Source organism: Arachis hypogaea, chromosome 6 (assembly GCF_003086295.3).
Source record: "Arachis hypogaea cultivar Tifrunner chromosome 6, arahy.Tifrunner.gnm2.J5K5, whole genome shotgun sequence".
Lineage (NCBI taxonomy): Eukaryota > Viridiplantae > Streptophyta > Magnoliopsida > Fabales > Fabaceae > Arachis > Arachis hypogaea.
Genome location: NC_092041.1, coordinates 1,570,795 through 1,591,007, shown reverse-complemented (window position 1 = coordinate 1,591,007; position 20,213 = coordinate 1,570,795). Strand labels below are relative to the sequence as shown.

Here is a 20,213-nt window from a genome sequence, read left to right as displayed (position 1 = left end):
CTCTAAAGGTTCCATAAAACAAGACTTAGCAATTTCTATTTGTTTGGTAAGATCTTTTTTATCTTTCTTTTTCGGACATTCATTTGCATAGTGTCCTTCTTCTTGGCAATACCAACACTTACAGTTTTCTTTTTTATTTGGGCAATAGTCACTTTTTTGCCTTTTGTTTTTATTGTTATTTCTTGATCTAAAATACCTTTTTTTTCTCCAGTTTGGATAATATTTTCTTTTTCTAAATTGATATTTTCTCTTTCTCAGAAAATTTTTATTAAGCCCATATTTTTGGGGTATCTCTTCGTTATCCTGACAGCAGATTCTAATTATACTTGCAAATCTTTTTTGAGTTGCTTCTTGCATACAACGTTCTTTTATTTCCTCTCTTATTGCAACGGTTGCTCCACCAAAATTATTTTCAATTGTCCCTCTATTTATTTCTCTTATAAATCTTCCCATTATAAATTCATTAGCAGGATATGGAAGTTTTGTTATATACATACTAAGATAATGATTTTTATCTTCTTCTTTTAATTTGTAATAATGTATTCTATATTCACATATATAAGATTCCACATTACATATATCATATATCTGGATATTAGCTAAATGGTTTTTTGCTTCTTGATATTCTTTATTATAGACTTCTTGTTTATGATCTATAATATTTTTTCCAAAAAATTCTTTATATAGAATCATCATTATATATAATATCTTGTCATAAGCTGTTATTTTTGTTGCTAAATCTTCTATTATTTGGTTTTCTATTGATGTCATATAATCTCTTATAGTCCCTTTAGTATGAAATCCTATGTAATTCCAAATATCTCTTCCAGACAATTCACTAAGCTTTGGATTAGTAAAAGCTTCTAATAAAAAGGAATTCAACCAATTTTCGAAAATTTCTTTTTCATTCTTTTTACAGTCTAAATCGAGCATTCTTTCTCCTTCCATTTCCTGGATTTTAGGAACGTACTTTGATGGTATTTTTGTATATTTTGAATCTTTATTTATAAACCCTTTTTTAAAAGCATAATTATCAAAACCTATTTCCCATTTATATTGAGATTGGTTATCTTTAGATGTTCCAGCTTCATTTTTTACTTGTATTGGAATTGCTGGTTCTTCGTCACTTGAATAATCTAGGATGTGTTCTTCATTTTCTATATTTTTAGAATTTACTAATTCTTCTTCTATTTGAAATCCTTGTTCCATAATATTATTTTCTTGAGCCATTTAAAAAGCATTGTAACTTCTTCTAATTTTTCTTCCATATTCATAATTTTAGTGGTGGTTTTACTTTTAGATCTGTTATGTTGATTATATTTTGAATTTTTTCTTCTTTAGGATTCTCTTTTTCTTTATTTCTTTGAAATTTTATGGATACTAATATTTCTTCAAGCATATCTACTATAGAATTTAATTGTGGGTTAAAAGTATGATAAAGATGTGGGGAATCATTTCCATGGTAACATTTCTTAGAAATTCCGTGTGAAAAATAAGTTCTTTCAGGTTTTTGAAGTCCTTCAATAAAACTTATAGTAAAATAAAGATTTTGAGAAAAATCATTTTGTATTGATTTTAAGAATTCGGTGTCATTACAGTTAACATTAGTTAAAATCATTAATTTTTGATCTATTAATTTTGATAACTTGATTATTTCTTCTCTTAAATCTTCTAATTTACTTTTTTCCATTCGGTGACGCTTTTCTTTGTGAAGAGTTACGGTTTAAAGTGTGGCTTTAGAAAGTGTAGTATAGACAAATCTTTAAATCTGTACAGATTTAGATCTGTACCATATAATTTTCTGAAAAGAAATTGTCTAAACTATACCAGTGCAGCTTCGAGAATTGAGAGTATTATCCCTCCTACTAAATTGTGTCGGGCTTCCTAAGTTTTATGAAGAAATGAAAATATTTTCATTTTTGTGGGGATTTACATAAAATTAATAAACAGATAAATGTGTAATCAAAATTTGATGAATAGGATATAATAGTTTCTTTTAACATTTATTTTATATGAACATTGTAATAATAAAAAAATTAATATACCTTATGAATAGTATTAATAATATTTTTATGTATATATAAATTATTTATTAATACTAAATTAAGAGTTTACACTTTGTTCATAATAAAGACTTAAATATTGTTCTATCATTGATTCACAATCTATCAAATTTAAATTCTAAAAAAAATTAAATTTAGAGAATTAAAAACAAGTTAAATAAATCATAATATAAACGACATATAAAAAATGACCTCAGTGATAGCATTCTTTTTATTTTTCTTTGATTTATTTGTAATTTTTTTCGATACTTGACCACAATAATTTTTTAAGACATTCTCTTGTTTTTACATGTGGTGGACTTTAAAATTCATTAACATCATTTAGAGAATTATATTCTGTGATAATATAATTCTTCTTTTATCTTTATATTTATATTCTTGTATATCAGTCATTGCATTGTCAAATGCACAGTGTAGAATATCAATTAATTCTGGACATTTTGATTCAAATTCATAAATATTGTGCGAACGAAGCACTAACTCATCAAATCTTTTACGTTTTGACTCTAATAACAGTTCATCATGGCTGTTCTTGATATTTTTATGCCTTCTTTTTAAATTCTTACTCCATTGTTCTAATATGTATCTTGATTCAACTAACTATTTGCTCAAAACTTAGCACACACAAAGAATCACGACATAATATACCTCTTGATTTAAATAAAGAGCATTGTCATCTTATTTCACATAACAATGCATCATATGTAACTTCAAAACCATTAAATTTGGAGTTTACAACTTGTTCTAAGACCTCATATGCCTTAATGCCTAGAAGATGATGCTTCAATCTTGCAATGCAATTTACATTTTCTCTAAATTGTGCTTGCATTTTTCTTGAACTTTGCATAAGTATAAACATGTTGAAATTGAGTTTCTATCGATGATTTTATTACACAAGTTATAACATAATTAAAATCTACAGCATCTGTTTTTCTTTCTTTTTGTTCTTTACTGCCAAGACAATTATCATATTGCTTCACAAACTGAATCAATGATTTATTCGCACAATCGCACCTAAATCGTAATAAGAAAATCACTCAAACTACTTTCAAATGATTCTTTTGAAAGAGAGCTCCAAACAATATGATTCATCTCTTGCTGAATTTCAATATGTCTCTTATAACCATTTAATTTATGTGGAATATTCTTCAAAATATACCAAATATACCACCTATGAGTTGGCATGCAAACCTCAATTGTACTTAGCATCAATGCACATTAATCAGTAATAATTCCTTTTGGAGTTTTTCCACCCATACAATGAAGCTAACATTCAAACAACTACTTGAATGATTCAATATCCTCATTCTTCAACAAAATACATCCAAGAAGTACAGAATGGCCATGGTGATTCACACCAACAAAGAAAGTAAATGGCAAATCATACCTAAAAAATTCATATATTCAGCACACAAATTCACATGGTCAACAAACAAATACCTGTTTATATTATAAGTGGTATCTACATCACCAAAATACTCAAATGCAGTTCTACTTCTTGTATTAGGTCTAAAATATATTTTTAATTGACTTATCAACATCAAGTTGAAACTCATAAAAGAAACTCTAATTTTTCTCTTTCATTCTCAAAAAGTATTTTCCTAATTATTTTGTCATCTACTTTAGAAACATTACGAACCTCCCTATTAACATAATTTCTAACATCCTTTCCAATAAAATTTAATTTACGATAACCACCAACTGCTGCAACAAATATTTGATATGTTTTACTTGTATAATACCGACTTTAATATTGTTCTCAATTGTTTAGCAAACATGAATGCTAAACTTCTCGTGTTGTTTAAGAATTTCAACTTAATCGAAACAATATGAATGTGAATAAATTAGAACAACCTTTGAAATAATTTAAATATTTGTATCCTTTACTATATGTGCATAGATTCTTGTAAGACACCTTACAATACATGTTGAATTTGTCTTCACAGTAGTTAGTAAATTTTCTATTTCTCTGTATATAATGAGTTGGTTTTTTATTTTATAGACTAAAAATCTATAAGATATTTTTTCTTATTATAAGCATCACATGTGTTGGATCCTAATTTGTAGATTAAAGTATTTTTAATTTTTTTTAGAGACATGAAATAAGTTGGTTATTCATTTGTTTTTACAATTGCATCTTCTAAAAATAATTTATGAAAGATGGGTATGCTAGATTGTTTCAAAAAATAAAAACCAATGAGAAGTTTATACTATAGTTCAAAGACATGAAGTTACTTTTCTATAATTTGTTTTATAGAAAAAGAAATATTATTGGTAATTCTAAATTTTAGACTATCACATCAATCAACTTTATGCCTAATAATTCAATACTTTTTGTATTTACTTTAATAGTACTATAAAATACACAAATAATAATTATAATAATGTTAGATAAAATTATAACTTATGTTTTGTCTTTGTAAGGTTTACTTTTAAATTGATTCAAGTTTAAAAATAGCGAATTTGAGTCTTTTTATTTTTGGTAAAAAAAATAATTAAATTCACTCTTTAGTCTCCAAAAAAAGAAATAATTAAATTCACTCTTTAGTATAAAAAAAGAAATATTATTGGTAATTCTAAATTTTAGACTACCACATCAATCAACTTTATGTCTAATAATTCAATATTTTTTGTATTTACTTTAATAGTATTATAAAATACACAAATAATAACTATAATAATGTTACATAAAATTATAATTTATGTTTTGTCTTTGCAAAGTTTACTTTTAAATTGATTCAAGTTTAAAGATAACGAGTTTGAGTCTTTTTATTTTTGATAAAAAAAAAATAATTAAATTCACTCTTTACTCTTTAGTCTCCAATGATTCATATGTTATTATCTTATCGTTTTGTAGCTCACTTTGACATTCATTTTCCCTGGTGGTGTAAAAGAGGGCTTGTCAACACTCAACATCAACAATCAACATGTTACGGCTTTACAACAATTACCTTCCCTTGACGGTGGTAATTTTGTACCCAATGTTTCGTTCGCCAAATAGCTCAATCATCACAAGACGACGAAAAAAGAAAAAAGAAAGAAAAATGTGGGTCTCAACTCTTCCTGTGCTTTTGAGCATCTGAACAGTTCAGATTGAGGAATCGATCTTTCGTTCCACTTTCAGACTTGCTGTGGTCTGTGATCTTTTCATTTATCCAATTTCTCAAACCTCAACTTAAAGGTATTGTTAATTGATTCTCATAACCCTTGATATTATCTCTTCACATAGAATTAGAGCTGTTTGGAACAGTTGTTGTTGTTGTTCTTCTGGAGTATGGAGAAACAGAACAGTTTTCGGGCATCTACAATGGAAAAACAGCAGAGTTTTCGGCGGGTGATGGAGAAACAGAAAAGCTTTCGCGGATTTATGGAAAAACAGAAGAGTTTCCGGATTGTGATGGAGAAGCAGCTGAGCTTCATCGGCAGTGAGAGAAAAAAGAGCAAGGAGTCACCTGGGAAACGTGGTGACTTGCCAATTCATTTAGCAGCCCGGGGAGGGAACTTGAGCAGAGTGAAAGACATAATTGAAAACTCTGCTAATTCTGATGTGAAGGATTTCTTATCTAAGCAGAACTTTGAAGGGGAGACCCCTCTTTATGTTGCCGCAGAAAATGGACATGCTTCCGTTGTTAGTGAGATACTTAAGTTCTTGGATCTACAAACTGCTTCTATTGTCGCCAGAAATGGCTATGATCCTTTTCACGTCGCAGCAAAGCAGGGTCATCTTGGTAAGATCAACATGGCCTTATTTCAATGATTTGTTTGGCAACAAAATTAGGAATGGTAGAAGGACGCTTATGTTAATTGTGGCTTATTGAATTGGCATGTAGCACTAATCGTTAAAAGTGATAATTTTTCACTAGACAAATAAAAATATGGCTTCAGTGGTTTTAACTGCGTTGTGTTGTTTGAACGTAGCATGTCTGTTATTAAATGTCTTTGGCCATAGGTCTGACTTAGAGTAGAAGAATATTGCAGAGGTGCTGAGAGAACTGCTGCACTTCTTTCCCAACTTGGCCATGACTACAGATTTGTCCAATTCAACTGCTTTACACACAGCTGCAACTCAAGGTCATATTGATGTGGTTAACCTCCTCTTGGAGTCAGATTCAAACCTTGCGAAAATAGCCAGGAACAATGGTAAGACTGTCCTTCACTCAGCTGCTAGAATGGGGCATTTGGAAGTTGTGAAAGCCTTATTGAACAAGGATCCAAGCACTGGATTTAGGACTGATAAGAAAGGTCAAACTGCACTACACATGGCTGTGAAGGGGCAAAATCAAGAAATTCTGCTGGAATTGGTAAAACCCGACCAATCAGTTTTAAGTCTAGAAGATAATAAAGGAAATACAGCCTTGCATATTGCCACAAAGAAGGGCCGTATTCAGGTATTCCCTTATTCTTTTCTAATTCACTCTACATCAGCCTTTAAAAACTAATTAGTATTTAGAAAGCAAGTCTTTGTTTCTAAGCCCAAAAATAGTCATGTTATCATACATTTGGTAACACTGTGTTCTTGTTTGCGCCAAGGTACACAGTGTACTAGGATCAAGGTAGCTACCTCACTTAATGGGCAGAGCCATGAATTCAACTTCATATATATATATATATATATATATATATATATATACTTTAATGTGAACAATACGTCGTAGCTACTATAGCATAGGCATACTAGAATCCACCATATATATATGACAATCTGTAAAGGAGAGTGTTGAGATTACCTCCTCCACACACAACCCTCCTTCTAACAAGAAATAAAATAAAATAAAATATTTGCTCGCTTTATCTATAAAGCTTTGACTCTTTTTTTTTTCTTTGTATAAATACATTCGGAAATGCATTTAATTGAAGTTGGGAAGTCAAATTTTGTTGCCTCTGTTATTTATGTTCTTTGTGATACTTCAGTTGTACTATTTTAGTATTTTTGTTATGCTCCATGACAAAACCTGCTTTGCACTAGAGCAATGGAACATCTTTTTGTAAATTATGCTGAGCTTAGTTGCATGGTTTCAAACACCGGGGTTTTCTTCAGTGCTCTAAGCATTAATTATAAAGAAAAGAACTTCCCGTGATTTAATTATAAAAGGAGGGAACTGTAAGGGTATTATAGAAGAACTATTACCAGCTATCCTAACTCATAGTTCATAAATTTGGTGACAAGGTATGCATCCGTTTTGGAAATAGGCTTGGGGCTTGTAGTTGCTTAGTGCTGCTCCTTGTTCTTTCATTTTCTGTTCATTTCACACTGTTCCTTCTTTTCCTAAGCTGATATCACACTGATATTTGCCTGTGGTGTGAAATATTATACCCTGCACTTCTTATTTGCCTATCTTTGTGTGGTTTCTGACTTTCTGTCAAAAAACTAGTATCCCATCAAGTTGTTAAAACTGAAAAAATATTGTCGTGAAACCAATTGTCTCAAAAACTTAAGCTGATAGGAGGAGACGCATAAATGGTTATATTTCTAACAAAAAAACCTCATTTGGCATGGCAAATTCATATTTATGATGCAATTATGAAATGTTGATTTCTCCTTTTGATGCATGCCTTACAATAGAGTCAAGTTGAGTTCTGCATTCTGCTTGAATTGCTGGTAATTGTAAATTAAGCATTTTTCTAGGTTAGCATGAAGAATAACTCAACATATACTTCACACCCCACCACCAACCCTCTCAAGGAATGAAAGCATCTGTAATATAATTTTATATCCATTATGTAGAATTGAATGCTGAAACAATTCCATACAGCTGATACTAAAGTAATGAAGGTAATCGATTTTGATATCTATTCTAAAGTGGCTGTTACTTCGTGCAGAATGTTCGCTGCTTGTTATCTATGGAGGGTATCAACATCAATGCTACTAATAAAGCTGGAGAGACTCCTCTAGATATTGCAGAGAAATTTGGAACTCCAGAACTTGCCTCCCTTTTGAGGGATGCTGGGGCTGCCAATTCCACCCACACTGGGAAGCCAAATGCATCAAAGCATCTTAAGCAGACTGTCAGTGACATAAAGCATGATGTTCACTCCCAACTTCAACAGACTCGTCAGACTGGAGTGAGGGTCCAAAAAATTGCAAAGAAGCTGAAAAAACTCCACATTAGTGGCCTGAACAATGCAATAAATTCCGCTACTGTTGTTGCTGTTCTCATTGCTACAGTTGCTTTTGCAGCCATTTTCACAGTTCCGGGTCAATATGACGAGACGAAAACCCCCGGCTTTTCACTTGGACAGGCAAATATTGCAAAAAATGCAGCTTTCTTAACCTTTTTTGTGTTTGATAGCCTGGCTTTATTCATCTCTCTGGCAGTTGTGGTGGTTCAAACTTCGGTAGTCGTGATTGAGCAGAAGGCGAAGAAGCAGCTTGTTTTTGTCATAAACAAGCTCATGTGGTTGGCTTGCCTTTTCATTTCCATTGCCTTCATTTCTCTCACATATGTAGTGGTGGGATCACACTCCAGATGGCTTGCTATATACGCAACAGTTATTGGAAGCTTGATAATGCTCTCTACCATTGGCTCCATGTGTTATTGTGTCATTTTGCACAGGATGGAGGAGACAAAATTAAGGGCCGAGAGTCGTTCATACTCCATGTCTCATGCATCAGATCAAGAGATTTTGAACAGTGAATACAAGAGGATGTACGCACTTTAGGATAGTTCATAAATTAATGGAATGACCTTAATCCTGCTGCATTCTTGCAAGTGATCATTGCTTGGCAGTTGCTACTATGCTCTAGCTATGGTCTTTGATAGTCCACAGAAACTGAAACATAAAGGAGGCCAATTTTGTATTTGGAGTTTACTGCATATCGGTTTCCAATTCCATAAGTACTGTGCAGATGTGAAGATTTCAAAGTCATGTGTCCCTCTTATACATAATAAAGTTAATGCATGTAAGATATTTTTATCTTTTGGTGTCTATTCATGTAAGATATGGAATGGCTTTGTAATGGTAATGGATCGATTCTAAAGGGAGTTCAATGACGGATCAATTCAGAAGAGGGAGAATGTGTGTGTTTATATTAAATTAAATCTTTTAATAAAATAGTACTAATTTTTCTAATACTATTCAATATTTTTATTTTGGATTACCTTGTTTCAATATTTTGGTTTACTATAATTTGTGGATATAGATTCTTTTTCTTACGAGTAAACTATTAAAATGGGATTCGAAAGTTTATATTGTTGACAAAAATAATCCTAAAAAATGTTATCAATAAATAAGCCTAAAAAAAAATTTAAAATGCGACAAAACGAATTAGATATTAAATAGATATTCTAAAAAATTTTTAAAAATCAAATTTTGACATAATTTTTGCAAGCATTACTATAAAAATAAGATCTTTTTATTCTAAAACTTTGGTCGTTTTATGTCAGGTGATTTTTTTTTAAATATTTTATTGTGAATGATCATATTATTTTGAAAAATAAAAAAAAATATAGAAATTAAATTTTGTTCCCAATTTTTTTGGTTCATTTTCTAAATATTTATTCAAATGTTGCTGCAAAAATTCGGTTCAAATAGATAAATTGTTTGCTAAATAAAAAAGTTTTTTTATCACTTATAAAAATATAATATTTATTATTTTTTTGTTGTATTTTATAATCATTCAAAAATTATTTTATCGATAATATCTTTCATAATTTTTTTTTGTCGACGTCTGAATCTTTTAAGTACTTAATAGATAATTAACCTTTTCTTTTAGGAAAAAATTGTTTTTCATTATTTTGGTCTTTTTAGGTACATATATGTAAAGCATTATAATTTGTAGATTCTAACCGTTAAAATATTTTTTTGTTGGTAGCAAACCAACTTGAGTCACACCAAGAGAATAACCTTGTTCAGAGTAAATTATCAAATCTGTACTCGAAAGATTTTGGTGATGATAAAAGAATATAAAAGACGAAAGTCTTTAAAATATAGATAAAATATATATTTTTTTTAAAATTTATTAAAAATTTTAAAGGTATTTTTAAGTTTTATTTTGTTTCAATTGTATATCTAAAATTTTTTATTTACATCAAATATATATTTGACAATTAAATTTTTAAAAAGTTTAGGATCAATACAATAATAATGTATGATAATTATGTCTAATTTACTTGTATTGAAGTTTGTTTTTATGAAAGAGGAGTGCTAGGGGTCAGCAAGTTTTGTAATTTGTAACTATCAATTAACCATCATTAGTGTTTTTAATGGTGTAAGATTACATCCAATGGTATAGAATTACTCACTTTTCTTTTGATGGTTAAGTGTTGGCCCCTAAACTTTCTCCTTATGAAATTATTGTTGAATTAATCCTAAGTTTTTTGAAAAATTAGTCCTCAGTAGTTTATTTGATGCAAATTGAAAATTTTTGGATAAAATTAAAATAAAACTTATGGGTATTTTAAAAATTTTTAATAAATTTTAAAGACAAAAAATATACTTTACTCTTAAAAAATTACTGAGTTTGACAAACGTAAACAAACGATAATGAATTACGTTTTCATTAACAAAAACCTCTTATCAATCCCATCCATCTCTCCTTCCAACAACCCACATTCAAATTCAATTTCCCCTATTCCAACCTCACGACCGAAAGCCCTCCCACCCCCAACTATAAATACCTCCCTCTTTATCCATTTCCACCATACCTCCTACTATTCTTCCCCTCTTACTTACATTCCACCATACACACTTTCTTTTCTCTTTTCCTTTCTTTCCACCCAAAGGCCCAAGCCTATACCCCCTCCCCTCTATCTCTTTCTTCTATCTTCTTTTCTTTTTCTTATCTTCTATTCTTCTTTTGTTTGGGGACGAGCAAAATTTTTAAGTTTGGTGTTGGACGCTCCACTTTTTGCTTTGTTATTCTTACCTCCATGGCACCCGAAACCGGAGAATCTTCAAGGAAAAGAAAGGAGAAAGCCCCCACTTCTGATCCATGGGACTTCACAAGATTCCTCTCCAAGACCCATCAAGATCATTTTTATGATGTGGTGAGAAAGAAGAAGGTGATTTCCGAGGTCTCCTTCAAGCTGAAGGATGATGAGTATCCGAAAATCCTATATCAGATTCTAAGATGGGGTTGGAAAGTTCTGGCCAACCTCGTGACAGAGGTTGGAGTGTTGATGGTGTGAGAGTTCTACGTCAACACTTGCGTGACGAGCAAGCATGATAGAAGCGTGAACCCATAGCCGAAGAATTGGCGCACCATAGTCAGAAGACACATCATGGATTTTAACCCGGAGAATGTGAGGGTGGCGCTACAATTGCCAGAGTCATGAGAGGACCCTCATTCATACACTCGCAGGGTCAACACTGACCAGCGATTGGATCAATTCCTTATTGACATCTGCGTACCTAGAGCTCAGTGGAGGAGGGATGCTCAAGGTCATCCTTATCAGCTGGGTAGACTTGACCTTAGGCCAGTAGTTAGAGGATGGTTGGAGTTCATCCAACGTTCTATCATCCCTACAAGTAACCACTCTGAGATTATAGTCGAGCGAGCAGTGATGATTCACTGTATTATATTCAACAATGAGGTAGAGGTACATGAGGTGATCCCTCATGAGTTTTATAGAGTAGTTGACAAGTCCTCCACCACTACGAGGCTGGCATTCCCTCATCTCATTTATCGGCTATGTGCAGCAACTGGAACTCACATTGAAGGAGACACCTCAATCGATGAGGAGAGACCGATCACAAAGAAGGGTATAGAGCACGCTAGGGAGCCTGTACAGGGACCGCAGCAGGAACCAGTTTCACCGCCTCCACAAGAAATTCCGAAGATGCCTCAGGGGATGTACTTCCCTCCCCGTGATTACTGGGATCATTTGACCACATCTTTAGGGGAGCTAATGTCATCCGTTGATCAGCTGAGGCTGGAGTATCAGGATCAGTCTGCTCTCCTCCATCATCTGATGGAGGAACAAAAGAGGCAGGAGCGTGACATTGAGGAGCTTAAACGCTCCAGAGAATTCTTCGGAGGGAGCAGCAGCCACCATTACTAAGGTGGTTAAGTTTTATTCTCCCTTTCTTTTATCTTATGACTGTTTTGAGTATTTTATTCTATTTTCTATTTTCTTGTCTGAGTTTGCATGATCACTCTTAGGATTTCTTTACTTTCTAGTTTAGTAGTTTACTTTTGAAAATTCTTCAAGATGTCTTATGTATTACGCATCAAGTTTAAAAAAAAAAGAAAAATCTATTGAAAATAAAGTAGTAAAATGCATAAGATCTTGAGTTATATTATGAGTTATTCTAGTTGCTTTGATGTGGTGGCCTTACCTCTATTTCTAAATGTATGAATTAAATGCGCATATTTGATATTGGAGTTGAGTATATTGGTTCTTGAGGAACAGAAACCTAGAGAAATATTATTGACTCTCTGAAATAAGAAAAGATCGATTCTTGAAGCAAAACCAGCAGCAAAAAGAATTGAAAAGAAAGGAAAAATCAAAAGAAAAAGGTCCAAAGTTTTGAGTATCAATGGTCATGAGGGTCAAAATTGATCTAAAGCTTAAAAGAGTAGTTTTTCCTAACCATATGCTTGTGGTGTGATGGTGTCAAGTAACCCTTGGGACTAAGCACTTAAAGTCGTGACCCATTGCTATTGCAAAGTTTGCCTAAGGCTCTGAGCACCATTGTCTGGGAGAAAAAGCAAGAAAAAATTCGAACCCAAAAGGTTCCCCAGTTAAGTGCTTGTGGTGCTCTTGTTTCAAGTTAAGCTTGAAGACAAAACACTTAGAGTCAAGGTGCAAAGCACTAAAGAAAAGAAGAGAATCTATAATACCATCCGAGTTCTAGTTCTGAAGGATACTGATATTTCTGAGCTCCAAAGGAGAGTGAGATGCCAAAGCTGTTCAGGAATAGAGTGTCATTAGCCCTATTCAGTACTTAGCCCTAAGCTTAAATGACAACTCAAGTCTTGTATATTTTCTCTTCTTGATATTGCATTGCTTTTGGTTGCTTAAAGACAAACAACAATTTAAGTTTGGTGTTGTGATGCGTAAGCATCTTATACCCTTTTTTCTAGTTATTTTTATCTTATTTTTAGTTAGATTTTATTCATTTTCACTTGATTTTAGTACAAAAATCACCTTTGGATGTTATTTTAAGTTTTTTTTTGTGTTTTTGTGATTTTAGGTGAAATTTGAAGCAGTTTGGAGAAGCTTGAAGCAAGAAAGAAAAATGTTGACAGCACCTCCCGGCGCTGAACGCCCACCCGGCGTTTCACACCAGCTGGGGGCACAAACCAGAGACATGTGCTTCCTCCTTGGGCGTTTAACACCCAAACAACGCTAGCTAGCAGCCCGTTTCACACCTCTTTGGGCCTCTAAGTTGATTTAGCACTTCTTATTTTTATTCTATTTTTTTATAATTTTTATTTATAAAATAATATCCTTTAGGCCTAGCATTTATTATTAGGTTAGTATTTAAAAGAAAAAATCACTTAGGTGTAGGATCTTCTTCCTTTCACACTTTTTCAGAAACTTGTTTTCTCTGTAAGTTATAAGTAACTAAACCCTCTGGTTAAGGTTAGGAGCTCTGTTTATTTTTATGGATTAAGATTATTATTCTTCTATTTCAATATATGTTTGATTCAATTCTAAGGAGTTGTTTTCATTCTTAATCTTATGAATTGGGTGGAATGGGAGTATGACCCTTTTTTACATGTGTTCTTGTGATTCTTGGAAAAGTTATCTCACTTGAACTACAGTTCAAAAATACTCCTCCTAGACGGATAATCACACAACCTGATGGGGATAAGCAACATATATTCAGCCGAAATTGGGGTGATTAGGGCCTTTGTGGTATAAATTAGTGACCACGGGAGTGGCGTTTGATGAGGATTAGAGGAGATTAAATCGTTAAGGGATTAGGGTTTAATCACTTATGGTTTGCCATAGAATGAATCATTCATTGTTAAAATAGTTAGTAAGAAGTTTTAATCCGGAAAGATAAATATCTCCGAGACCTTAACTTATTTCTCATCATTGTTTTTCACTAAACCTTTACTTGCTTTTCTTTACTTGCTTGTTTATTAATTTTATGCGTTTACAACAACAATAATAACAACTCTCTTTTACTATTTGCCTGACTAAGTCCAACAGGATAACCATTGCTTGCTCAGTCCAACAATCCTCATAAGATCAACCCTCACTTACCTGAGGTATTACTTGGATGACCCGGTGCACTTGCCGGTTCAGTGGTGGATATTCCAAAAATCTGCACCAATACCCTATGTTGACAATAAATTTTTGCAAGTGCGGGGCTTTAAATTCCCTTAAAAAATTGCTACCGATGTGCCTTATACAAAACATCCACCATGCTCTTGGAGGTTGCCAATCACCTCTAGAATGATTTACTGCTCAGATTGACTCATGTCGGTCTGAGATCATACCTACACCGTCTCTTCTAACAACATGTCTTCGTAGATTCCTAAGAAAAAAGTGTCATGCATCAGCTGTCTCCTCCTCCACCAGAGAAAAAGCAATAGGCACATTGTTCTGGTTCCCATCTTGTGCAACAGCAACCAGAAGTGTACTTTTGTATTTTTCGTAAAGGTGTGTGCCATCAACCTGAATTAGAGGATTACAATGCTTGAACGCCCTAATGCATGGATTGAAACTCCAAAATACGTGGTGAAGTATTCTGACACCGTCCGCCTTCTCACTCCCGTTGTATAGGGGTCGTGTTTCTATTTGGACAATTGAGCCAGGCATCTTCTGAACCATGACCAAGAGCAACCATGGCAAAGCTTGGTAAGAATCTTCCCAACCACCGAAAACTTTGGCTATGGACTTCTGCTTTGCCAACCAAGCCTTTCGATAACTGATGGTATAATTAAACCTTGACTGGACTTTCGCAATTATAGATTTGACATTGATGGATGGGTCGGTCTCAACCAATAGCCGTATAGCCTCAGCAACTGTGTCCAAGTCAAACTTGGAATGATCCTGTGAAATCGTTCCCATGGTGTACGTGTGCCTACCGTTGTATCTACGTATCTCCCAACAACATTTTTTCTGTATCAAGCTGGCTCGGATAAGCCAGTCGCACCCACGCCCATACGTCTTGCATTTCGCATAGAACGTCTATGGCTCAAACTCGTAAACATTATAATCGACTCCTTTAGAGATAGTGTACCTTCTTATTGTTGCGACGACAGACTTTCTAGAGCTATATTCTATTCCGATCCTAAACTCCCCGTCTTCAAGATCAGCAATACCTACACAAAACAGAAATTGTTACTAATTGATCCATCCAAAATATAAATGAAGACAAACGTATTATTCACTCACCACATACCTATATTTGCATATTTGGGAAATTTCGGTGCATGCATGGCGTTAAGGTCCAAGTTACGCATAAAAGGCGGAACGTCCATCGGTTGACTAACTGCGGGAGGAACCACTACATTCTTCGTTGCTGGCTCAACTCCCACGCCACCATCCTCATCTTCGTCGCAGGCTTCATAAGTGGCTTCGTAGTCCTCTTCGTTGTCATCGTTCATTCCTTCGTACACTGCAGCTCTATCATCCTCTATATCTGAATCATTTTGAATCACATCTGCCTTTACATTCTCAAACTTAACACACAACTCAATCTGTGGTTGTCGCACCTGAGTCTGCTGATAAATTTGGAATATATTCTGCATACTCGCTTCGTCAATGATCGGCATAATGTCAAACTGTATTCGATCATCAAAAACTATAACGGAATTCTGGTACAAAATACTACTCACTCTCCTCAACATACCGTTCTCCATGCTTTGACTGAGACTGTTCTAAAGTTCCATGAGCGTCATAGTACATGAAACCACAAACAAAAATGGATTCTGACACACAAACCTTACTCCCTCATGAGTATTTCATATAATCTCACCGTTGCGATACACTACCAAATTTGTGGTATCCTCCATGACACCTAAAATACACTCAAACAACTCTTCTCTCTGCAATGAAATGGTACCAAATTTGGCCTTATATAAGCAGAGCACTCATTATGTACACCATGTGTTGCATCGCCATCAAATCACAGAGTGACACATCAGCAACACACCCCCCATATATTGAAACTGTCCTCCAATCACACTTCAACATATCATCAACACGTCCCCACGTGCTGAAAGTGTCCTCGAATCAGACGTTGCTATGTTAGCAACCCACCCCCCACATATTGAAAATGTCTCGAATCATACATTGACACGTCAGTAACACATCTCCACGTATTACCAGCTCGTTTTTCACGTGTTGCATCAGTACGCTTCCACGTGTTGATACGGCACATCTGATACCTCCATCAACATGCAAATACACTAAAAACATTCATTTTCATTCAAAACACTAATGTACTCTTTATATTAAAAAAGTGAGCCTTAGTTTTATTGTTTTATAATTAATTTTAAATAGAAATAATAGTTTATCCAAAATGATAGAGAGGGGAAGACACAAGACAGGAGCAAGTCCATAGTCCATAGTAGTCTAAAGGTCTGTATTCCCTACACCTCCCATCAATCTCTTTCTTTGTGGTACGACAAGGCGATGGTGCCTGCTGCCACTGTCACTGCGGCCTTTATCCATAGATTCCCTGCTGTTTTGTCAAACAAACAAGGAAAAGAAAAGATTCTTTTATTCTCTTACAGTCCAGCTATGCCTATGAGACACAGCCACAGTCCACAGTCCACAGTCCCCTTTGGACCATCTCCATTCTGCACCAACCTCCACTTTCTCTTTTCAGTGAAAGCAGCGAAGCCAGACAAAATGCATCCCACAGTGGTTCCCTGGAGCTGACACCTCCTACCCTACGGTTACCATGACCCTTCCACACGCGCCGCTTCTTTGCGCGTGTTCTCTAATTCTTCCCTTAAAATCCACACCCACTCTCCACTCTTCTGCTTTCTAATATCTTCCCTTGCGTTTCGCGGTTCTGCCCCGCTCGCTGCTGCTTCCAGCCACCTCTCTTTTTGGACCTCCAAACCCTTACTGGTAAACAATTAACCCCTTCCTTCCTTCCTTCCTTCCTTTATTTTCTTCTCCTCTGTTTGATTGTGCTTGTGCCTGTGGCATTCTGTTCATGGAGTTTAATTGCGTTCTTATTGCTTGAGATTATCCTGAAAAATAGTTCATTAACTCTTCGTCTTGAATGATGTTGGGGCTGGAGTTTTTCTGTATTTGGTTTTTGGTTTCCTCTGCTCCTGTACTTTGTTCCTGGCATTCTGCTTGGGGAATTTCTGAGCAACTTATAGTCAGGGTTATGATATTTGGTAAATATGCTTCTTAAGTTTTTTTTTTTCCTTATTTTCCTGATGATGGATAGTTTATGTGCTAAGTTTATTCCTGGTTGATTTAAGTGGTTCTTACGTTGTGTGCCTGATTATTGTCATGTTCTTTTGTTTCATTGTGATTTCTCTTGGGATATTGTGGAGTATTGTGCAGATTTCTCATTGTTGTGTTGGTTTTAAACTTCAACTCCTTTATGTTTTGGGTCAATTTTCCGGGTTAGATTCTTTGGATTAATCATGTGTTACCATTGTGATTTTTAATTGGGTTATGGCCAAAATTGATGAAATTGTAATTTCTGATGGTCATTTCCTGCTCCTTGATTGTGCCTGTCATATTGTTTCTGGACTTTCCTTGCCTCTAAATGTTAGTAGAGCTGTTTAAATATATGCTGGAACATCAATGTCATCCTAATTTGTTGCTGCATATACTGATGGGTTGCTGTGTTGCTGGAACTTGTTGTTGTTTCTTACCCCGTGCTCCTTAATGTTGGTATTGGATCACATTTTTCAGATTGAGTTGCTGCGTGGGTGACTAATGCCCTTTCTGATGGTTCTTGTCTTCTCATGGATTACAATGGCTTGGAAGTTTATGAATTTGCTTCCATTTTTGGTTGAACATTTGGATGTTTGATTCATTAACATGAATTGAGTTTCTAGTTGCGAAAAATGAAGGGTTTGTGCATGATTGTTACTTGAGCTGGGTTCATTGGAGGCAATTTGAAATTTGCTGGTTCTCATGCTTCTCTTATTTTTGTCAGTATTGTGATCTTTTACTGAGGGATATTGAGTTGTTCTCTCAGAATATTAATGACCGTTGCCACATCGGTGGCTGTTTTCTTGTGATTAGTCTTGCGTTTTTCAAATAGTTGAGAATCTCTAAGGCTATGTTTGGTGCTGTATTCTAGTGCAGGACTCTATTTGATTTTGCTCGCTGTCACATCACAGGTAGCAATAGAGTATCTGAATGTATATCGTTTATTTGGAGGAGTACATCCATTTAATTAATAAGTTGAATATAATGCGTGAGATTAAAAAGAAAAGGAAATAGTAGAAAATTTAAGATTATATTTTGGATATGTATGTATATGTTTGTGGTTTTCATAATAGTTGTTGGAAAACATTTTTCAGCTCAGAACATGGAGATGGAGGCAATCACAGCTTCATTAGAGAGGTCTCTTCAAAATTGTTCCTTAAACAACCATAGCCATGAGAGCAGAAGGGAAGAAGGGTCAGTCACAGATGCAGAGGCAGATGCCGAAGCTGGCATAGGAATCTCATCCAGCTCAGATGATGTCCTGAACAACCGCATCTCCAACTCTGACACTACTCTAGAACTCAACTCCCATATCTCACTCCCTTACCACTGGGAACAATGCCTAGATTTGAAGGTTATTGAATTCTCTCCTCTTTCTTCTCTAGGTTCTTCATTATATAAAACAATAGTGCAACCGCACAGATGAAGCCCCTAGAAAGTTAAGATTTCTGCTCTTTTGTTTTCTGATTGCTTGTCATGTCCTTTTACTTTGCCTACTCTTTGGGGGAAGGTCCGGCTTTCCTTAGTTAATCAGCTGTCCTGAACATTTGTTCGATATCTGAATTGTGAAGATTTTGAGTCTTTCTAGCTAGGCCCGGCGGTTGGGTGCTTATTTCCTTTTAGAAGATGATTTTTTATAGAAGTTATCTGCATATAATTTGGTGGGAATGAATGAACAATGTATTGATTGTGTACTTATATACATGTACAGACGGGGGAAATTTATTACATAAACTGGCAGAACGGAATGAAAGCAAAGGAGGATCCAAGGAGGGTAGCAGAATACAGTAGCAGTATGAGTAGGGATTACAAGTCAGAAGAAGAGAGTTGGTACGATAGCGAAGAGTCTTCATCGGAGTCATGCCCCTCTTCATCCAAAGACCAGTGTTACCAAGAGCTGGGACAAGTAGAAAAGCAGAATAATAGTAGCAGCAGCAGTAGCAGTAGTAGTAGTAGTTATAGTAATAATAAGGGTAATGTCTTGGTTGTGGCTGGGTGCAAGAGCTGTCTCATGTATTTCATGGTGCCCAAACAGGTTGAAGACTGCCCAAAATGTGGTGGTCAACTCCTCCACTTTGATCGATCCGAAAGTGGCTCTCCATGATTCCCATTTCTCAATTCTACCATCCACCCCCTCCCCGGCTTCCTTTTTTATATTTTTATTTTTTGCTCTTGCCCTTTCAATTTCTCTTGTTTCATTTAGCTTGCCTGAGTGTAAACTACTAGTTTTGTTCATTATTAGGATGAAATTTTCCAGCTTTCATCGTGCTTGCATCAGAATAGGTTTCCATTTATTCGTAATTCAATTTTTTTAAAAGAAAATAAATAATTCAATTACTCATCTCTTTTGATAGTAAATATACTCTTGTTCCTGTTGTTTATAAGTGTAAATCAACTTAGTCGTCCCGATAATAATCCAATTAACAGTTAACAAAGTGCTGATGCGTACTGTATATTGCAATATTTAAACTGGTTTGACCCAACGGTACCACCACCAATTCCAACAGAGTCCCAGAGTCAAACAGAAGCACCCACACCACCTCTCTCTCTCCAATTTCAAGATAGGTATTAAAATTCCATCAGTGCCTCCTTCAACCGGGGCACCACTTAACCACCCCCATCTCATTTTCCTTTTCCATCGTTTTCCCTTTGTCTTCTTCACGGTCTCTAAACCAGAGACCACCAGACATCAAGCATTGATTTGTTCGCTACACACTAGATCTGTTTCCTTAGCTCCACTACGGGACAACAGCATGAAGATAGATGTTGGCGAGGCTGGTGCAGCCAACAACGATGCAATATTCCAAAGGGCTTCGACGGTGTGAATGTGTGCTGTGTT

At 34.7% G+C, this 20,213-nt stretch overlaps 3 protein-coding genes across 6 annotated transcripts; 2 read left to right on the top strand and 1 right to left on the bottom strand.

Annotated features, from left to right (window-relative positions):
• Positions 1-4,919: 4,919 nt before the first annotated feature.
• Positions 4,920-9,134, top strand: LOC112695234 (uncharacterized). The gene is made up of 3 exons (XM_025747494.3): positions 4,920-5,791; positions 6,042-6,451; positions 7,884-9,134. The coding sequence occupies exons 1-3, from the start codon at positions 5,338-5,340 to the stop codon at positions 8,721-8,723; spliced, it is 1,704 nt and encodes a 567-aa protein (XP_025603279.1). The 5' UTR covers positions 4,920-5,337; the 3' UTR covers positions 8,724-9,134.
• A 5,375-nt stretch (positions 9,135-14,509) lies between these two features.
• Positions 14,510-15,031, bottom strand: LOC112698012 (uncharacterized). Its single transcript, XM_025751439.1, has one exon. It carries the CDS (start codon positions 15,029-15,031, stop codon positions 14,510-14,512), a length of 522 nt encoding a protein of 173 aa, XP_025607224.1.
• Positions 15,032-16,445: 1,414 nt separating this feature from the next.
• LOC112695233 (protein CURLY FLAG LEAF 1) lies at positions 16,446-19,635 on the top strand. Of its 4 annotated transcripts, none has more exons than XM_072196513.1 (4): positions 16,490-17,044; positions 17,852-18,285; positions 18,469-18,728; positions 19,086-19,635. In XM_072196513.1, the coding sequence occupies exons 3-4, from the start codon at positions 18,477-18,479 to the stop codon at positions 19,476-19,478; spliced, it is 645 nt and encodes a 214-aa protein (XP_072052614.1). In that variant the 5' UTR covers positions 16,490-17,044; positions 17,852-18,285; positions 18,469-18,476; the 3' UTR covers positions 19,479-19,635. The 4 variants fall into 4 exon arrangements, with proteins under 4 accessions (XP_025603274.1, XP_072052614.1, XP_025603278.1 ...); XM_025747493.3 differs by having other exon boundaries at positions 16,569-17,044; positions 18,251-18,285; XM_025747490.3 differs by having other exon boundaries at positions 16,693-17,044; positions 18,246-18,285.
• Positions 19,636-20,213: the final 578 nt, after the last annotated feature.